At 37.2% G+C, this 19585-nt stretch overlaps 1 protein-coding gene across 1 annotated transcript in view; it reads right to left on the bottom strand.

The window, feature by feature from the left end:
* Rp1 (RP1 axonemal microtubule associated) overlaps positions 1–19585 on the bottom strand; it is a 238420-nt gene that overhangs the window by 107821 nt on the left and 111014 nt on the right. Inside the window, exon 7 of the mRNA XM_029533310.1 lies at positions 6286–6437. Within this exon, the coding sequence (XP_029389170.1) occupies positions 6286–6437 (152 nt within the window). The remainder of the gene's footprint in view (positions 1–6285; positions 6438–19585) is intronic.

Here is a 19585-nt window from a genome sequence, read left to right as displayed (position 1 = left end):
CAATTGATATGACTGTTGATTGTAAATCCCGCTGAGTTGGCAATTAAGATTAACAAATCATATCCCTGGAAAAGGATTTCACCATACACTTAATGCCCCAGTTTCTAGCCATTGCCCACAGGTCAAGCATTGTAAGTTCTGTATAAGAGCTGACAGCACAAGCAATCAGGAATAACATGTCACTACTTCCTACAGCTCTCCCCTGTGACTTGCTCCATCTTGGAACCAGGCCTCCATCTAACCCTCCTGTCTTTAGAGCTGATAGGATTTGAAAGCACCTGGTTGCAATAAGGAACATAGCAAACGAGTTGAAATTGTGCTTTCTGAACAGAACAAACATTTGCCATAGACTCCTTCCTGGACTTTATGAAGACAATGCCTGTGGCATCCAGGTTCTCCAAGGAGAAAAGGAACTAGATTGTTTGCATCACATCCAGTTGCTTCTCACAGACTGGATTTCCTCCTGACTAGTATAAGGTGCTGACAAACTTAGTGATGCCTTAATGTTCTTGAGAAAATAAAACAGATAACAGCTGAATATAGACAAAAATTTTTAACTCTTTCTGATGGTACAGGTCCATAATCCCCTACCAGAGGAATTAAGACAATAGGATCTCAAATTCAAAGCCACCCTCCTTAGGTACAGAGTTATGGTTCTCCTAGACAAACTAATTGACACCCATCCTTAATTTTTTTTTAAGTAAAAAGAGGACAGATGATGTATATAAGTGATATAGCTCTTGTCTCTCAAGCATAAGCTATAGTTTAACACTAAATATTAAAATATTAAGCAACAGAAAATAAGCAAGAGTTTAGACTATCACTAAGTCTAGGACTGTCAGCTTACTTCCTGTATTAAATCCGGCTAATGGTTCTTGTGTAGTGTTTGAATCAACACATAAAATCCAGAGAAATAAAGAAGTAATGTTTTCTAAGCAAATGAGAAAATAAGCAGTTAGTTGACAACAGAATCACAGAATCACAGGATCACAGAGACAGCTGGACTCTGAGGAGTTCTGACACAACGAGGATCACAGAAGGAACAGGTTCCTTCCAGTCAGAGACAGAAAGAGCGGGTAGCACTAGAGATAACCAGACGGCAAGAGGCAAGCAAAAGAACATAAGCAACAGAAAGCAAGGCTACTTGGCATCATCAGAACCCAGTATAGCAACTCCTGAATACACCCTACATACTAGAAAAGTAAGATTCAGATTTAAAATCAAATCTCCCAATAATGATAAAGGACTTTAAGAAGAACATAAATAACTCCCTGAAAGAAATTCAGGAGAACATCAGTAAACAAGTAGAAGTCCTTAAAAAGGAAGCACAGAATTCCCTTTAAAAATTACAAGAAAATACAACAAAACAGTTGAAGGAATTGAATAAAAACAACCAGGACCTAAAATTGGAAATCGAAACAATAAAGAAATCACAACGGGAGACAACCCTGGAGATAGGAAACCTAGGAAAGAGATCATGAATCATAGACGCAAGCATCATCAACAGAATACAAGAGATAAAAGATAGAATCTCAGGTGAAGAAGATATCACAGAAAACATTGACACAACAGTCAAAGAAAATGCAAACTGTACAAAGCTCATAACCAAAAACATTCAGGACAACCAGGACAAAATGTGAAGACCAAACCTAAGGATAATAAGTATAGAAGAGAGCAAAGATTTCCAACTTAAAGGGCCAGTAATATCTTTAACAAAATTATAGAAGAAAACTTCTTTAACATAAAGAAAGAAATGCTCATGAACATACAAGAAGCCTACAGAACTCCAAATAGATAGGACCAGAAAAGAAATTCCTTCTGTCACATAATAATCAAAACATCAAATGCACAAAACAAAGAATACTAAAAGCTGTAAGGGAAAAAGGTCAAGTAACATATAAAGACAAATCTATCAAAATTACACCAGACTTCTCACCAGAGACTATGAAAGCTAGAAGGTCCTGGAAAGATGTCGTACAGACACTAACAAAAATGTCAGCCCAGGCTTCTATAACTAGCAAAACTCTCAATTAACATAGATGGACAAACTAAGATATTCCATGACAAAACCAAATTTACACAATATCTCACAACAAATCCAACCCTATGAAGGCTAATAGATGGAAAACTCCAACACAAGGAGGGAAATTATACCCTAGAAAAAGCAAGAGAGTAATCTTCTTTCAACAAAACAAAAGAAGATAGACACACAAAATTCCATCCCTATCAACAAAAATAACAGGAATCAACAGTCACTTTTTCTTAATATCTTTTAACATCAATGGACTGAATTAGCCTCCCAAAATAGGCATAGACTAACAAACTCCATACGTAAACAGGACCCAGCATTTTGCTGCATATAGAAAATGAACCTCGGTAAAAAAGATAGACGCTACCTCAGAGAAAAAGGTGGAAAAACAATTTTCCAAGCAAATGGTCACAAGAAACAAGCTGGATTTGCCAATCTAATATCAAATAAATTTGACTTTCTACCAAAAGTTATCAAAAAAGATAAGGAAGGACACTTTGTACTCATAAAAGGAAAAATCTCCCAAGATGAACTCACAATTCTGAAAATCTATGCTCCAAATGCAAGGGCACCCACATTCATAAAAGAAACTTTACTAAGGCTCATGGCACACTTTGCACCTCACACAATAATAGTGGGAGACTTCAATACCCCAGTCTCATAAATGGACAGATCAAAGAAACAGAAACTAAACAGAAACACTGTGAAATTAACAGAAGTTATGTACCAAATGGATTTAACAGTTATCTATAGAATATTTCATCCTAAAACAAAAGAATACACCTGCTTCTCAGAACCCCATAGTACCTTCTCCAAAATTGCTACATACTTGGTCACAAAACAGGCCTCAACAGACACAAGAAGATTGAAATAATCGCATATGTCCTATTAGATCACAATGGACTTAGGCTACTTTTTAATAACAACAAAAACAACAGAAAATCCACCCACACATGGAAGCTGAACAACATTCTACTCAATGAAAACTTGGTCAAAGAAGAAATAAAAAAGAAAGTAAAGACATTTTAGAGTTTAATGAAAATGAAGGCACAACATACCCAAACTTATGGGACACAATGAAAGCAGTGCTAAGAGGAAAATTCAGAGCTCTAAGTGCCTCCAAAAAATAAACTGAAAAGAGTATGCACTAGCAGCTTAACAGCACACCTGAAAGCTCTAGAACAAAAAGGAACAAACACACCCTACAGGAACAAATGGCAGGAAATAATCAAGCTCAGGGCTGAAATCAACCAAGTNGAAACAAAAAGAACTACCCAAAGAATCAACAAAACCAGGAGCTGGTTCTTTGAGAAAATCAACAAGATAGATAAACCCTTAGCCAGACTAACTAGAGAGCACAGAGACAGTATCCAAATGAATAAAATTAGAAATGAAAAGGGAGATATAACAATAGACACCAAGGAAATTCAAGAAATCATCATATCCTACTACAAAAGTGTATACTCAACAAAACTGGAAAATCTGGATGAAATGGACAATTTTTCTAGACAGATACTAGTTTCCAAAATTAAATCAGGATCAGATAAACCATCTAAACAGTCCCATAACCACTAAAGAAATAGCAGCAGTCATTAAAAGTCACCCAATGCCAAAATAATAATAATAATAATAATAATAATAATAATAAAAAATAAATAAAAACAAAAAACAGGACCAGATGGGTTTAGTGCAGAATTCTATCAGACCTTCAGACAAGTCCTAATAACAATACTGTTCAAAATATTCCACAAAATAGAAACAGAAGGAACACTACCCAATTCATTCTGTGAAGCCACAGTTACGCTGATACAAAAACCACACAAACACCCAACAAAGAAAGAGAACTTCAGAACAATTTCACTTATGAATATCAATGCAAAAACTGCTCAAAATTCTCCAAAACCAAATACAAGAACACATCAAAATAATCATTCTCCAAGATCAAGAAGGGTTCATCCCAGGGATTCAGGGATGGTTCAATAAACTGAAATCCATCAATACAATCCACTATACAAACATACTCAAGGAAAAAAAAAACACATCATTTCATTGGACACTAAGAAAGCATCTGACAGAATTCAATACCCCTTCATGGTAAAAGTCTTGGAAAGATCAGGAATTCAAGGCCCATACCTAAACATAGTAAAAGCGATATACAGCAAACTAGTAGTCAACATCAAACTAAATGGAGAGAAACATGAAGCAATCCCACTAAAATCAGGGACTAGACAAAACTGTCCACTCTTTCCCTATCTATTGAGTATAGTTGAGTATAGTACTGGAAGGCCTAGCTAGTGCAATTAGGCAACAAAAGGAGATCAAAGGATAAAAATTGGAAAGGAAGAAGTCAAACTATCACTATTTGCAGATAATAGGATAGTAAACTTAAGTGACCCCCAAAATTCTACCAGAGAACTCGTACAGCTGATAAACAATTTCAGTAAAGTGGCTGGATATAAAATTAACTCAAGCTGGGCATGGTGGCACATGCCTTTAATCTCATCATTCAGGAGGCAGAGGCAGGTGGATTTCTGAGTTTGGGGCCAGCCTGGTCTACAAAGTGAGTGCCAGGACAGCCAGGGCTATACAGAAAAACCCTGTCTTGAAAAACAAACAAATAGATAGATAGATAGATAGATAGATAGATAGATAGATAGATAGATGATAGATAGATAGATAGATAGATAGATAGATAGATAGCTCAAGCAAATCAGTAGATAAACTCAAAAGATAAACAGGCTGAGAAAGAAATTAGGGAAACAACACCCTTCACAATTGTTGCAAATAACATAAAATACCTTGGTGTGACTCTAACCAAGCAAGTGAAAGACTTCTATGACAAGAATTTCAAGTCAATGAAGAAAGAAATTGAAGAAGACCTCCCACGCTCATGGATTGGCAGGATTAATATAGTAAAAATATCCATCTTGCCAAAAGCAATCTACAGATTCCATAAAATCCCCATCAAAAATCCAACAACTCTTCGTAGAATTAGAAATAGAAATTTGCAAACTCATTTGGAATAACCAAAAATCCAGGATAGTACAAACCATTCTCAACAATAAAAGAACTTCTGGGAGATTCACCATTCCTGACCTCAAGCTGTATTACAGACAAATAGTGATAAAAACTGGATGGTATTGGTACAGAGACTGTAAGATAGGTCAATGCAATATAATTGAAGACCCAGAAATGAACCCACACACCTATGGTTACTTGATCTTTGACAAAGAATCTAAAACCATTCAGTGGAAAAAAAGACAGCATTTTCAACAAATGGTGCTGGCACAACAGGTGGCTATCGTGCAGAAGAATGGAAATTGATCCATTCTTATCTCCTTGTACAAAGCTCAAGTCTAAGTGGGTCAAAGACCTTCCCATAAAACCAGATACACTGAATCTAATAGAAGAGAACATGGGGGAAAACCTCAAACACATAGACACAGGGGAAATTTTTCTGAACAGCACACCAATGGCTTATGCTCTAAGATCAAGAATCGTCAAAGGGTACCTCATAAAATTGCAATGCTTCTGTAAGGCAAAGGTTATGTCAATAGGACAAAACAGCAACCAACAGATTGGGAAAAGATCTTTATGAATCCTACATCCCATAGAGGGCTAATATCCAAAGATATATAAAGAACTCAAGAAGTTAGACTCCAGAGAAACAAATAGCCTTATTTAAAAATGGAGTACAGAGGTAAACAAATAATTCTCAATTGAGAAATACCCAATGGTTGAGAAGCACCAAAAGAAATGTGCAACATCCTTAGTCATCGGGGAAATGCAAATCAAAATGACCCTGAGATTCCACCTAACACCAGTCAGAATGGCTAAGATCAAAACTCAGGTGACAGCAGATGCTGGTGAGATGTGGAGAAAGAACACTCCTCCGTTGTTGGTGGGATTGCAAGCTGGTACGACCACTGTAGAAATCAGTCTGGTGGTTCCTCAGAAAATAGGACTGCCTGAGGAACCAGCTATGTACCACTTGCAGTAGACTACAGCCCTCATATCAATCATTAATCAAGAAAATAGCCCACATATATGAACACAGTACAATCTGTTCAGGGCATTTCTTCAGTTAAGGTTTATACTTCCATGGTGTTCTTAGTTTGGTTCATGTTGACAAAAACTATCCAACTTATAGTGAACTATGTTTTCCAAATGCATAGAATGGACAGTGTAGGAAATTCTGTGTGCTTTTACGACAATGACATTTTTAAAGCCAGGAAAAATAAATTTTGTTTACTTACTTGTCCTCTTAAAAACTTTAAAGAGTTCTTTGATCTGAAGAGTTTCCTGGATCCTGTATCTCCTTTTTCCCCATAGATAGAAAGGTAGACATTGGCTATTGTTCCAGAGTTCCAGAGCTCCCCTGTTGTAATATATACCTCGTACATTGTCACTAGCAACAAAAGAAAACAAATTTAAGTTTAAAGTGCCAAGAACTACTGACATAATTGAAAATTAAAGTCCTAAATATCACTCAGAATTCAAACCTTAGAGAAGATGTAATAATATACACCACCTAGGCACTGCCATGCAATACAGCCAAGAAAGCTCAACAGAATAAATGAACATTATGAAGTGAGTAGCTGCCAAGCACTTAGGAAGAAGACCAAATGTTAAAGTAAGACCCAGCATCACTTTACCATTGTTCTTCACAATTCCCAAGCCTGGACTCAATGAACAAGAAGCCTGGAGGTTGGAACTAGAGGTCAGACTTCAAGTGCCCAGAAGTCTCTGGTTTTGACTCAGGAAGCAAGAGTTGTAACTACTAATATAGAGACAAAGTAAAGACATTCTACTCTCTTCCCCATTGTCCAGCCTGTGTAAAACCAGTGCCTGGGCCCAGAGCCAAATGCCCATGTTTTGAAAGAGAAGAATCTTTCCTTCTGTCCAGTGAAACTAAACTGCAATAGATTGAGCCAATGACTTCCAGTGGCTATTTGACTTTGTCTTCCCTACACACAGGAATATTGGAAGTAAATAGGGTAATTCAATTAAAGTAAGCCTTTCAGTCACAAGAACAAAAGGATCTGGGAGCTATAAATGTGTTAAGAAGTGAACAGATATTTGAACCACAGACCACAAAAGACAGTGATTTGTGACCCAGAACTGAACAGAATAGTCAACTATATTCTAAAACAAAATTATTAATATTCTTTATAAAAGTCATTGAATAGAAACTCAAATATCCAGTCTCCATAATAGACTATGAAGTAACTCAAGACAATTAGCAATTATAAAAATAACAACTCACATGGACAAAGAGTATAGAGACATGACCACAAAGATAGCAGCACCATTGGCTCATGGAAGATGGCATCCAAACAACACTGGTGTTATATAGCAAAGACTTAAGAGCATTTGTAATACAAATGCTCCTACCAAGAACTGTGAAGCCTGTTAAAACCAAAACCCAGAAAATCTCAGCAGCAGAGGTACGCAAAATTTTAAGGAAGGTCCAATTAAAAATTTTCAGAAATGTCAAGACCTGTCTGCAAATTGAAGTTTTGCATTCAGTAGGTAGTCTCAAAAGCAGATTGAAAGGAAGCAGAAGAACATCTGTGAGAAATGCTATAAAAAGGGATCGGGGCTCCTGGAGCTTTGGGAGAACAAAATAACTAAAGCTCATGGTGTGATGCTCCAGAGGTAAAGAAGAATCTAATGGCAGAGTTTTGTGTAATCTTCAACACTATTTTCCCACATGAGTTCCTGTAGTGGATAGCCCTGGGGCTAATTATATTTGATGTTAATTCCTCTGTTCTCCTGTGAGTTGTTGGAACAAGGAATGAGTCAGCACTCAGCTGATTTCCTGTAAACCTGCTTTCCACCTTAATTTGTAAAATAAAGGAGAACTGATGATTGGGCATATGAAAAGGGAAGGTGGGTCGGGCATGGTGGCACATGCCTTTAATCCCAGCACTCGGGAGGCAGAGGCAGGTGGATTTCTGAGTTCGAAGCCATCCTGGTCTACAAAGTGAGTTTCAGGACAGCCAGAGCTATACAGGGAAACCCTGTCTCGAAAACAAAACAAAAAAAGGGGTGGGGGGAAGGTGGACCTGAAGGTGAGGGGGAAGCAGGAGAAAATGGAAGAGGGAGAGGACACGAAGGAGAAGGAGGAGGAGTTGGAGGAGGAAGAGAAGGAGGAGGAGGAGGAGGAGGAGGAGGAGGAAAAGGAGGAGGAGGAAGAAGAGAAGCAGAGCAGAAGCACATGGCCTGGAGAATCTGCAAGTCATAAGGGGTCTCATAGATGTAGACACGATGGTTGTTTAGTGGTAGATCTGCCCAATCTAAGTGAACATCATACAACCATATTAATTGTGTCATGTTTTCATTGCTGGGGCATATTTGGGAGATTTACTGCAACAAAAATGGTGCCCAACATATTGATTTGAATTCAACTAACCTGAGATTAAAAATTTACTGACCCCCAACCCCTGAATGGGGTTTGGGCTGTGACCTAGGCTGTAGCAGTATGGATTTGAAGCTGACTAGATTTAAGGGTCCTACAGAGAACAGCAGAGAGGCATCTATGCCTGAGAGAGCCTTTCTGTCTTTGCTTCCCTGCATCCTTCGCTTCCTGCCCTGCCTCCCCCATCTCCAAACAGGGACACAGACAACTCAGATCTTTTTATACTCAACTTCTCCCTGTGAATAAATAATTGGGAGACAAAGATACAAAGGACTCCAGACCAGGTAATTCATTTTTATAAAGGGAGAAATATAACCTTTTGATACTTAAAGAAGGTATAAAGATATAGTGCTCTAATAAGTCTTACGGGATACTCATATTCTGTCTAACGTGGGCTCCATGGGAATTTTGAGTTTAAATCCTGGTTTGACAAGCTGCTTCTTATAAGTAGGTGTAGTGCCTAAAGATGGGAAATTCACCTGTAGTTCAGAACCAGATAGGGACTATTAGTCACTGACTCCAAGTAGAGAGAGCAGTGATAATCGCCTGCTATGAACAGGTATTAATTAATAGAAGTCTGTGGCTCTAGGTAGAGAGCATAACAGATACATATTATAATGGGGATCAATTAAATAAATGTCTGTGGCTCAAGGTAGAGAGTGCCCTAATAAGTCTTACGGGATACTCATATTCTGTCTAACGTGGGCTCCACAGGAATTTTGGGGTTAAATCCTGGTTTGACAAGCTGCTTCTTATAAGCAGGTATAGAAGGGAGAGGGGAGGAGAAGGGAGAGGAGAAGAGAGGGGAGGAGAAAGGGGAGGGGGGAGAGGAGAGAGGAGAGGAAAGAAAAGGAAAGGAAAATAGAAGTGTGAATTAATTGTTTTAAAGATGGTATAATAAAGTCTGCAGGAGACTCATATTCTGTTTAACGTGGGCTCCACGGGAATTTTGGGTTTAAATCCTGACATAACAAATTAGAAAGGCCTAAATAGGCTAAAATGTGTGTGATTTTGAGTGCTGTGTTGGTTTTATTGTTCCTCTGGAACAGAAGGCAAGGTACAGGTTTTCATGGTTAGCAGCTGAAGGATACGCTGATTTGGGGAAAAGGTTTTTGTCTTTGTGTTTTAGGAAAAGGTGATTAAGGTATTTATAACTTCCAGAGTTATATGGATCAGATTTGATAGGGGGGGAGACCCCTGAGAACTAGATTCCAGAGAATGAAACACAAAGTTTATCTTGGTCTTGCAAACTTTATATGCCCCATTACAGGGGAATGCCAAGGCCAAGAAGGGGGAGTGGGTGGGTAGGGGAGCAGGGTGGGGGGAGGGTATAGGGAACTTTCAGGATAGCATTTGAAATGTAAATAAAGAAAATGTCTAATAAAAAATAATAGTAATAATAATAATAATATATAAATCTAGTAAAAAATTGTTTGGAGATTTATATATTACAGAATATACAGCCATGGTGAATTTCATCGTCAGATATGCTGAGCTGACCAGCCTGCATGAAGTCCTGATGTCTTGGTTTTTCATCTGGATCTAGTCAGGACGCAGACATCAGAGACTAACACAATCATTGGTATAGCCTTCTTAAGGCCAACTAATTCCCCCATTTCCGTACCCTTCCACCTCCCTTCAAAAATATCTCAACACCCATCCATATTCAGCTTGAAAAAGTTATGATGAGTCGTTGTCCCAGTTGTCCCGAAGCTTTGGGGCTGGGGATGGTTATTATAGGTTGTCTTTGGTACTAAAACTTTTGATTTACAGGGCTTCAACCCACTCCTTCTATTGCTGTTTATATTATAAACAGATCCGAGATTTGTAAGGCTGTGAGTTCAGGGCCAAATAGGAAATTCATGGCTCTGAGTTTATTGTTAGGGTGTTTTCAGTTATTTTAATTAGAAATGGCTGAGAATAAACAGACAACAGTCTAGATTACTTCTCATAGTAATATTTAATGTTATTTATTCATTTGTTGTTGAGACCAGTCTGCTCCTGACAGCTTTCCCTGTCTTGGATTCAAAGAAGAAACTGAGCATCTTTGAGTTAGTCCAGTTGTGGTGAAACAGCCACTAGGCACAAATTGCCTCATTTCATCTACAGACATAATTCTGTACAAAGAAAGACACAGTTACAGGTTAGGAAGCTTGATTCTGCCGAGACAGGGTAGGCTAGTCCTTAATATTCTTGTTTCTCTAAGTTTGTCAGATGACCCTGGCCAGTAGGCTGAAGATGGATGCTCCAACATCTTGAAGTAAGGGACTGTCCAGGTGATCAGTGGTCTCTATGGATTGGCTAAATTTTGGGAGCTGTTTTAGGCTTCCTATATATTTTCAGTTAATATCAGTAGTTTTTGGATTTCTGATGGGGTTGAAAAACTACATAGCCTCCTAGCCAGGCTTTTTATTTTGACAGGAACATTTTTGAGAGGACGGTTTTCAGATGGCATTCGATCTAAAGCCAAGACATAGCCAGATGTAGAATTATAAGTCTTTTAAGAAAGAATAGATGACAGAGGTTCTGTTTAATTAACAAAGACTGGGTGTTAAGTCTCTTGTTCTTTATAAGTTACAAAATAGTAATAGTTATGTTCAATTATATCTGAGATAAAATAGTCTTTTAATTGTACAGAAAGGGGGAAATGTTGATAGCCCTGGAGCTAATTATATTTGATATTAATTCCATTCTCCTGTGAGGAGTTGCAAATGAATGAGTCAGCACTCAGGTGATTTCCTGTAAGCCTGCTTCCCACCTTAATTTGTAAAATAAAGGAGCACTGATGATTGGGCAGATAAAAAGGGAAGGTAAAGCTGAAGGTGAGGGCTGGGGAAGAAGGAGAAAGAGGAGGAGGAGGAGGAGGAGGAGGAGGAGGAGGAGGAAGAAAAGAAGCAGAGCAGAAGCACATGGCCTGGAGAATCTGCAAGTCATAAGAGGTCTCATAGATGTGGAAGATGGTTGTGTAGTGGTAGATCTGCCCAATCTAGCTGCACATCATGTAATCATATTAATTGTGTCATGTTTTCATTGCCAGGTCATATTTGGGTTGGAGAGATTTACGGCAACAAAAAAACTTAATGTTCGTGGAGTGATGCTCCAGAGGTAAAGAAGAATCTAATGGCAGAGTTTTGGGTAATCTTCAACACTATTTTCCCACATGAGTTCGATTGTTAGTATTTGAATATCTTTGACCTGTTCACATTTGCCACTCAAACAAATGTGGAGGTTATAAGAAGGAACCTCTAAAAGTGATTATTTTGGAGAACAACTACCTTTTCAATCATCCTCTAAAGATTAATAACATTTCTCCATTAAAGTACTATCTCAGAGATATGAGCAGTCTTTTTCTTGACCACTTCATTGAGGACATGCAATTTTTTGTTTTCTTACAGCATATAAAAGTTGTATTCAATGCCAGAACCAATGCCACAAACCTATAGTTCCAGATAACCAGGAGGATGAGCCAAAAGATCAATTAATTCCTAATGTTCAAAGCCAGCATGAACAAAGTAACACATTTTTACACTAAATTCCATCTTAAACTGCTATTTCTGTACTATAATGTATTCTATTAAGTTTTTAATGGAATTTAATCTAAAATTTTATGTATCTTATTTCAAAATACATTATTGAGGAAAATAAAAAGCTTAAAATCATTGGGATCATCTCAAAATTATTTTATCTTTTGCCAGTGCAGACTTGCTTCATGTTAATGGTGACCATCTGGTCATGGCAGAGCAGCTGTGACATCTTCTTAAAATAAGATGACAGTGAAGGTTTTATCACACAGAATGACTCTCCTTCTGATGAAGACTGCAGCACATAATACCATCTGACAGAATTTCTCCACACTAGACTGTCTTTCAAAAATAGTCAATTTTCTCAAAATATGATGTTGTACATCATATCAAATGTATTAATGTAGTATTCTAAATCCATTATTGTTATTTCAACAAATTCATAAATTCTTCACCAAGAATATTTGGACTCATGAAACCATTTTCTTTATTCATCTTTAAAGGGTAGTTTTTCATTCTTTAAGGATTTGTTAAATGTAAATCAAGAAAATATCCAGTAAAAGTGCAAAAATTAAAAAAATAAAAGGATTTGTCCTGAGATTGCAGCAAGTAATCCATTCACATTCAGCATCTTAGTTAGGGTTTCTATTGCTGCAATGAACACCATGACCAAAAAGCAAGTTGTAAAGGAAAGGATTTGTTCACTATAAACTTCCACATTGCTGTTCATCAACAAAATAATTCAGTACAAGAACTCAAGTAGAGAAGGATCCTGGAGGCAGGAGCTAATACAGAGGTCATGAAGGAGTAATGCTTACTTGCTTCTCATAACTTGCTCAGCCTGCTTTACTATAAAACCTAGAACTACAGACCCAGAGATGGCAGCACTCACAATGTGTTGGCCCTCTCCCATTGATCACTAATTAAGAAAATATCCCACAGCCAAATATTATGGAAGCATTTTCTGAATTGAAGTTTCCTCCTTTTCAATAACTTTTATCTTGTGGCATAAAAAGTAGCCAGCATATCTTATTTAAATTATGTAGCTAGTCCCACCATATCTGCTTTGAAGACTCAAACTTCTGAAAGTTATCGTTGAAGGTTACAATCAACTTCTACAAAATACTGTTAATTGTGCATTTTAATCTATTCCCATAAATAATGAATATTTATGTTATCACATTGAATGGTAGATCCATTTTACAAGTTCTCACTTAACTTTACCAAGATCCACCACAAGAATCACTGTCTGTAGTAATCATATGAAATGTATTTCTTAAACATTATGGTTTAAAGTAGAAACAATTTTTTGGTTTTTAGGCTACAGAAAGGATGTAGTGTTAATGGCACAAAAATATTGGTTTTATTGTACATCTCCATTATAGTTATTGGATGACCAATAACATTGTCAGTTAGCAGTTACATTTTAAGCAATGCTTTTCTGAATTGTGTATTTCAACAGTACAATTAAAATATTTAACATTTCATATTGTAAACAGTTATCCTGTCATACGTGTTTTGCAATTCCATTTGCAAAACACCAACAAGTACAGAAGTAGGAAACTCTGGGATTTTCAGAATAGTAAATGAACATTGACTTCAAAGTGGCCATGTGGATATCCTCACAAAACAGTCTGTTCTTTGAAGTTTTGAAGACAAACAATGACATTTTCTAGGTATGGAAGACATAGACAGCATATTTTTCTAATGTGAAGTGATTCATATACAACTACCACCTTACATGGAAGCTTCACCATAGTGTAACTGACAACCTTCATCACTTATCTTAGCTGGACCTTCTGGATAACTACCCAAGGCTTCTTCCCCATCTGTGCTAACAGGTTCACTATACCTTCATGTTAAGGAGACAATTTCTCTGACTATACCCAACATAACAACCTCCATTAGCTTCCAGATTTTCCTCAGAAGTTCCACACTTCACTCAGAATTTATACAATTCGAGATAGTTAGGCTCTTGATCAGGGCTAATCTATGACAAGAAGATATTGTGGGTGATTGATTTTCTGTGTAGACAACTAAAACTTTATCACAGCATCAAAAATATTTTGTTCCTATTTGTGTGTTCACTATAGTGGCAATCTTAATTTCTTTCAAGAGCTTTGCATTCATTGCTTGACTAACTGGTTGCAAAAACAGCCTTGTTTTCAAGCTCTCTGGGCCCTTGCCAATTCTCCCTCACTATGTTTCTTCACTTCTAGCTTTTCAATTTCAAATTAGGCATGCATCCTTTCCTTACATTCAAACATTTGGAGACCACTGTAGCATTATTAATTTGCCTAACTCCAATAATGTTATATTTCCAGCAATAGAAAAATCTAAGGAGAGGGTAAGGAGATGGCCTGTCAGCAGAGCAGTGAGCACAGACACACACATTTGTTTATTGAGCTTGTTGATTATGTTCATAGTTTGAGGTACCTTAAAATAGTTATAATAATAATAATAATAATAATATCAAAGATCACAGATGACATAGCATAATGAATAGACATGAAAACATTTGGAATATTATGAAAAATACCAAGCAAAATAAGACATGGAGGCACACACCAAGTAAAGACATCAATGGAATCATGGCACTTACAAGACCAGTGCAACACTGTTGTCCCCACTTTCAATTAAAATAAAACTACACGTCAGTAAATAAACATTTTATACTTCACTTTCTTCAAGAAAATTAAGAGCAACTAAGTAGCTATTATTGCTAATATCAAGAGGAGCAAATAGAAAAGGGAGGTCAAAATAATGGTGATCTGTTACCTTATAACCAAGACTCTATTTTGCACACAAGAATTAAGAGGACAAATGTACAAGAAAAGTGAACTAGAGATTTCCTCATTAATAGATATATTCTCTCAGGAGTCAACTCTAGAAACTAAGATACAAACTAGTCAGGTCATTTTAAAATGTCTACAGGTCATCAGGAAGAAAGTTCAAAAACAAGCCTAGACATATATTCTCCTAGCTATACCACCATAATGATAACCAAACAGCCAGCTTTATGAGGATCACAAAAACTAGGCAAACTGTTCCTACATCCAGTGCAGCTCGAACATAAGAGGATATTCACTGTAGCATTTTTCCATGACTGAATTCCTCTCCAAACATTGAAAGTGTACTGTAAGTTTTGTGCCCAAGTATGCAAGGATGATTTAATAACAATATATTGAAACACATTAACCTAAATGAGAAAAACAAGCATCATATAACTATCCCAATTAGCATAGGAAATGTTTGTTTCAAATATCTTTTTTTCTTGAAAAAAACTTTTCAACATAGGAAGACCTTCAGTAAACATGTACTAGATGATGAAACACAGAAAGGTCTCCATCTAAAATCAGAAACAATACAAATCTATCAGTTATTTCACGTTGGTTCAACACATCTGTGGAAGTTATTAATGGATGCCTGCTGGCACCAGGGACAACCAAGACCCTGTTCCCCCAGTCCTCTGCCTGCCAGGCCTCCCTAAAGCACAGCACCCTGTCTCTTGCTCACTGTTTTCCAGCCCACAACTCTGCCTGCATTTCCAAAGGCATGCCAGTACCAAGGACAATCAGATGGCTAAAACCCAACATAATAACATAATCAACAAGAGACAGAACAATATGCCACCAGCAAAGCCTATCCTACTACAGCAAGCCTTGGGTGGAATGGAGTATGATATAAATGTCCCATTTACAACTGAGCACATCACAATCTCTTATTCTCTGTACAGTGAATATTGTTAGTCTCTGAATTAATCACCATCTAGTGAAAAAAGAAATTCTCTGATAAAGGTTGAGAAGTGCTCCACTATCCATATATATTATAAAAATTTAGGGGTACTTTATTTCTATATTCATTCAGCAGAATAACAATAAAAGGTTCTGTGTTTTCCCTTAGGGCCTATGACCTAACCAGACATGGGACTTGGCCCAGTTAACAGCACTAGGCATGGGTTCCATCTTTTGAATCAGACTTCAAATGCACTCAAAAGGTTATTGGTTACTTCCATAACATTCTTGCCACCATCACACCTGTAAGCATGGTTTGTCAGGTTACTAATTATTATTTCTCATAGAGTTCACAAACAGTCTGTAGCGTTCCTTCCCTCATAGTATGCACAGAATCTTCAAGCACTATAAAAGCTTTAGAGTGGGCATGAAGCTTCTAGTGCAGTACAAGCTTGACTTCTCCATACCCTATGGCACAGACATTTGGTATCTTAAGCAGTACAGTCTTATCATCAAGTTCTGTAGGATAACCAAGAGCAATGCCAATAGCCAGTAACATCTGGAGTGGTCTATGAGACCCCAGTGACCAACAACTCAAAAAGAAATAATACATACCTGGCACTGGGATTTTATTTGACAGATAATGGTATCTGTCCCCATTATAAAATGACTATTTAAATCCCCTTTATATGTATATGTAAATATCTTAGGAAGCTTCTATAGAAGCAGGCTTTCATATGGCATAGTTTAAGGTCTTTAGTGTTAGTCATTCTTCCCTATACTTCCTTTCAAACCTGCACTCCCATCTGCCACCCCATTTATCCCTTTTCTGATCATTCCTTCTTCCCCTTATTACCTCTTGCATTCTATACATTTTTCCTTGAAATCTCACACCCCATGGTCTCTTCCTAGTTTCCTGACTTCTACAGATACTCCAGCTTAACCACACATCCATCTAAATATTCAAAGCTGAAATCACTGTATTTACAAAAGGCCTCAACGAGAATGAAATACTTAAAATAAATTCGACCAAGGCGATTGTTACTGGAAACTACAAAACATTCCTGAAATAAACTAAACAACATAAAAACAAGTAGAAAGATACTCCATTTTATGGATGGAAGAATTAATATTGTTTAAATGCCTGTATTGCCCAGACAAATCTAAAGACTGTGTAATCAATATTAAAAAGGCATCATGAACTGTTACTAAAATAAAAGGCATCATAAAATACATATTTAATGTATAGGCATTTTTTAGACAGATAAACTATCTTGAAGAATAATAAATGCTTTCACTGCACTCTTCTTGAATTTAAAACAGAAAATCCATTTCAACAAGTATGAGAAGATTACACGTTATGGGATGATAACCTCTTAGTCAAAGGTATTAGTAAGCTTTATGTCTATATGACAAGTAATGATCTAGTCCTTTATATTATACACAGAGAATAACTCAAAAGAGTACTGAGGATTGACAAAAAAAATCTGAGATAAGAAAACTGCAATAAAATATAGAGAAAGGGTTGGTATATAAAATTTAGTGATTTCTCAGGCAAGAGAGCAAAATCATATGCAGCAAAAGCAAAAGCGGAAACATGAATACTATATCAAATTTAAAATATTCCACATTGTAGAATAAACTAGCAACAATTTAATGAATAAAGCCATGAAATGGTGGAAAATAATTATAAATTATATATTAACTAAGGAGTTAATATCCAGTAAATAGAAGGAACAGTGCAACTCAACAAAAATAACAAGACAAATAAGTTCACAATTTGCAAAGAACAAGTTCAGACAATTTCCCAAATAAAATATATAAAAGGCCATGAAGCTTATGAAAACTCAGCATGACTGTAGAAACAATTCAAATAAAAAACACAGCATAAAACACTAGGCAATAACTGGTGTGAACAGAAAACAAGAGAAAAAAAACTACAAACAAGAGAAAGTTCTACAGAAAACAAGAGAAAAAAACTAGAAACAGACAGTAGTTTCAGCAATTGTGCACTTTTGTTGAAATGTGTTATTCTGAAACTACAATGTAAAACACTGTAGACATTCCTCCAAAGGATGAATTACTATTGCCACATAATCCTGCAGTCACACAGAGAACATCAAATATATGCACCGGTGTTCACCAAATATAGCAGTGTTGGCTTCTCTTTTGGTATTGCATACTTTATTTTAGGTGTATACCAAAATTCTGTCCATCTGCCAATGTACATGAGTTTTCTGCATGTCTTAGCTATTGTAATAAAAGGTGGCAATGAAAACATGTGTTCGGGTTTAAATGTCTCTTTAAGATGCTGCTTTCTTATCTTTGTAGGACTGTGAGATCTTGTGGTAATACCATTTTATTTATGACTATGAGTTGTGTCTTCTACACATTAAAAGAAATAATCCTATTACAGAATAATAAATACTATAATGAGGGATCTAACATAAAAAAAAGCATAGATACTGATAGAAGTTCCAAGAGCACCTACCCATTAAAAGAAGATAATGTCATAATAAAAATGTTTTTCATATATATATATATATATATATATATATATATATATATATATATCTCCTCTCATTAGATGATTAATTTTGACATACTCTATATTGTAACTCAAAAGGCTGGAGAAAACCCAGCTGAATTCATTGGCTGACTAATCAAAGCCCTAATTCAGTAAACTCATTTGGACCCAAACTCTCAGGAAGGCATCTTGGTCCTCAGTACTCATTTTCTCTTCCAGACCACCCCTGACATCTTTAAAAAGGTTAAAATGCTTGGAAAACACATTAAAATGGCACTTAACATCTTTAATAGCCAAGAGGAACAGGAACCACCAAAAGAGATGGCCTGAGACAAACATAAATGCCAGTTCCTGGCAGCAGCCCTGCAGGTACTTTAAAGGTGATGGGGTCACATGTGCCACCAGCTTTTGATAAGGAAACACAAGACATTATGACAAAGCCAGCCTGTCACCTTGCCCACCACCGTGTCCACAATGCAGATGTGAGCAACATTGAAAGGTTGGCTATCCATTCCTGCCAATAGAAGTCATGCTAGTTCTTCCCAAAGCCCTCACAGGGCTTTGAGTAATCTTCTTGTACTGTCAACAGAATATCGATGATGCCCTGGGACCTCCAGCTCCCAATCACATACTGCTAATCACAGTGGAGGAGCACAAGGTCATAGTCTGGATAATAGTTAAGCTGCTATCATGTGTCTCAAATATAAGGGCCACATAGTCAGCATACACTAAGAAAACTTAGCCTTCATAGGTCTTTGTAGTGGAGTTTGTTATTGACCCCTGAAAAATAGTAGTTCCCCTGTCGGGCATAATCAAGGACAAGCAATTCTTTGATTGCTTTTTTGGTGAAATCTACATGCCCTGCCCCTTTCTTAGGATAAAACCTAATGCAAAAACATTCTCTGTCTGTGTATGCCTCTGTGTGTGTGTGTGTGTGTGTGTGTGTGTGTGTGTGCCTTTCTCTCTTTGTGTGTGTGTCTCCTCTCTCTCCCTCTTCCTCCCTTTTCCTCTCTTTCCTCATAGCCATATACCCTTTTTGTCTTCTCCACAGTCCTCTCAGAACCAAAATCTACTTTCTTTCCTCCTTTACTAGTTCTGTAGTATGGGACATCTACCATCAGTTGCCCATCATTCGCTCATTTGTATATATCTTAGCTTTTTCTTGATGTTCTCAATACTCCATTGCTTTTAAACATCATCTTGAGCTACAATCCATTCTCACCTCACCCATGTTGGTGCCTACCACCCCCACTAACCACTCCTCCTCCAGCAGGAATACCAGAGTGCCGCCCACCGTCGCAGGACCGCCCACCGCCGGACCGCCCACCGCCGGACCGCCGCCGCCGGACCGCC

The sequence above is a fragment of the Mus pahari genome, chromosome 22 (assembly GCF_900095145.1).
Source record: "Mus pahari chromosome 22, PAHARI_EIJ_v1.1, whole genome shotgun sequence".
In the NCBI taxonomy this organism is placed as follows: domain Eukaryota; kingdom Metazoa; phylum Chordata; class Mammalia; order Rodentia; family Muridae; genus Mus; species Mus pahari.
Note: the sequence above shows the minus strand (reverse complement) of the source record. Positions and strands in the feature narration are given on the sequence as shown.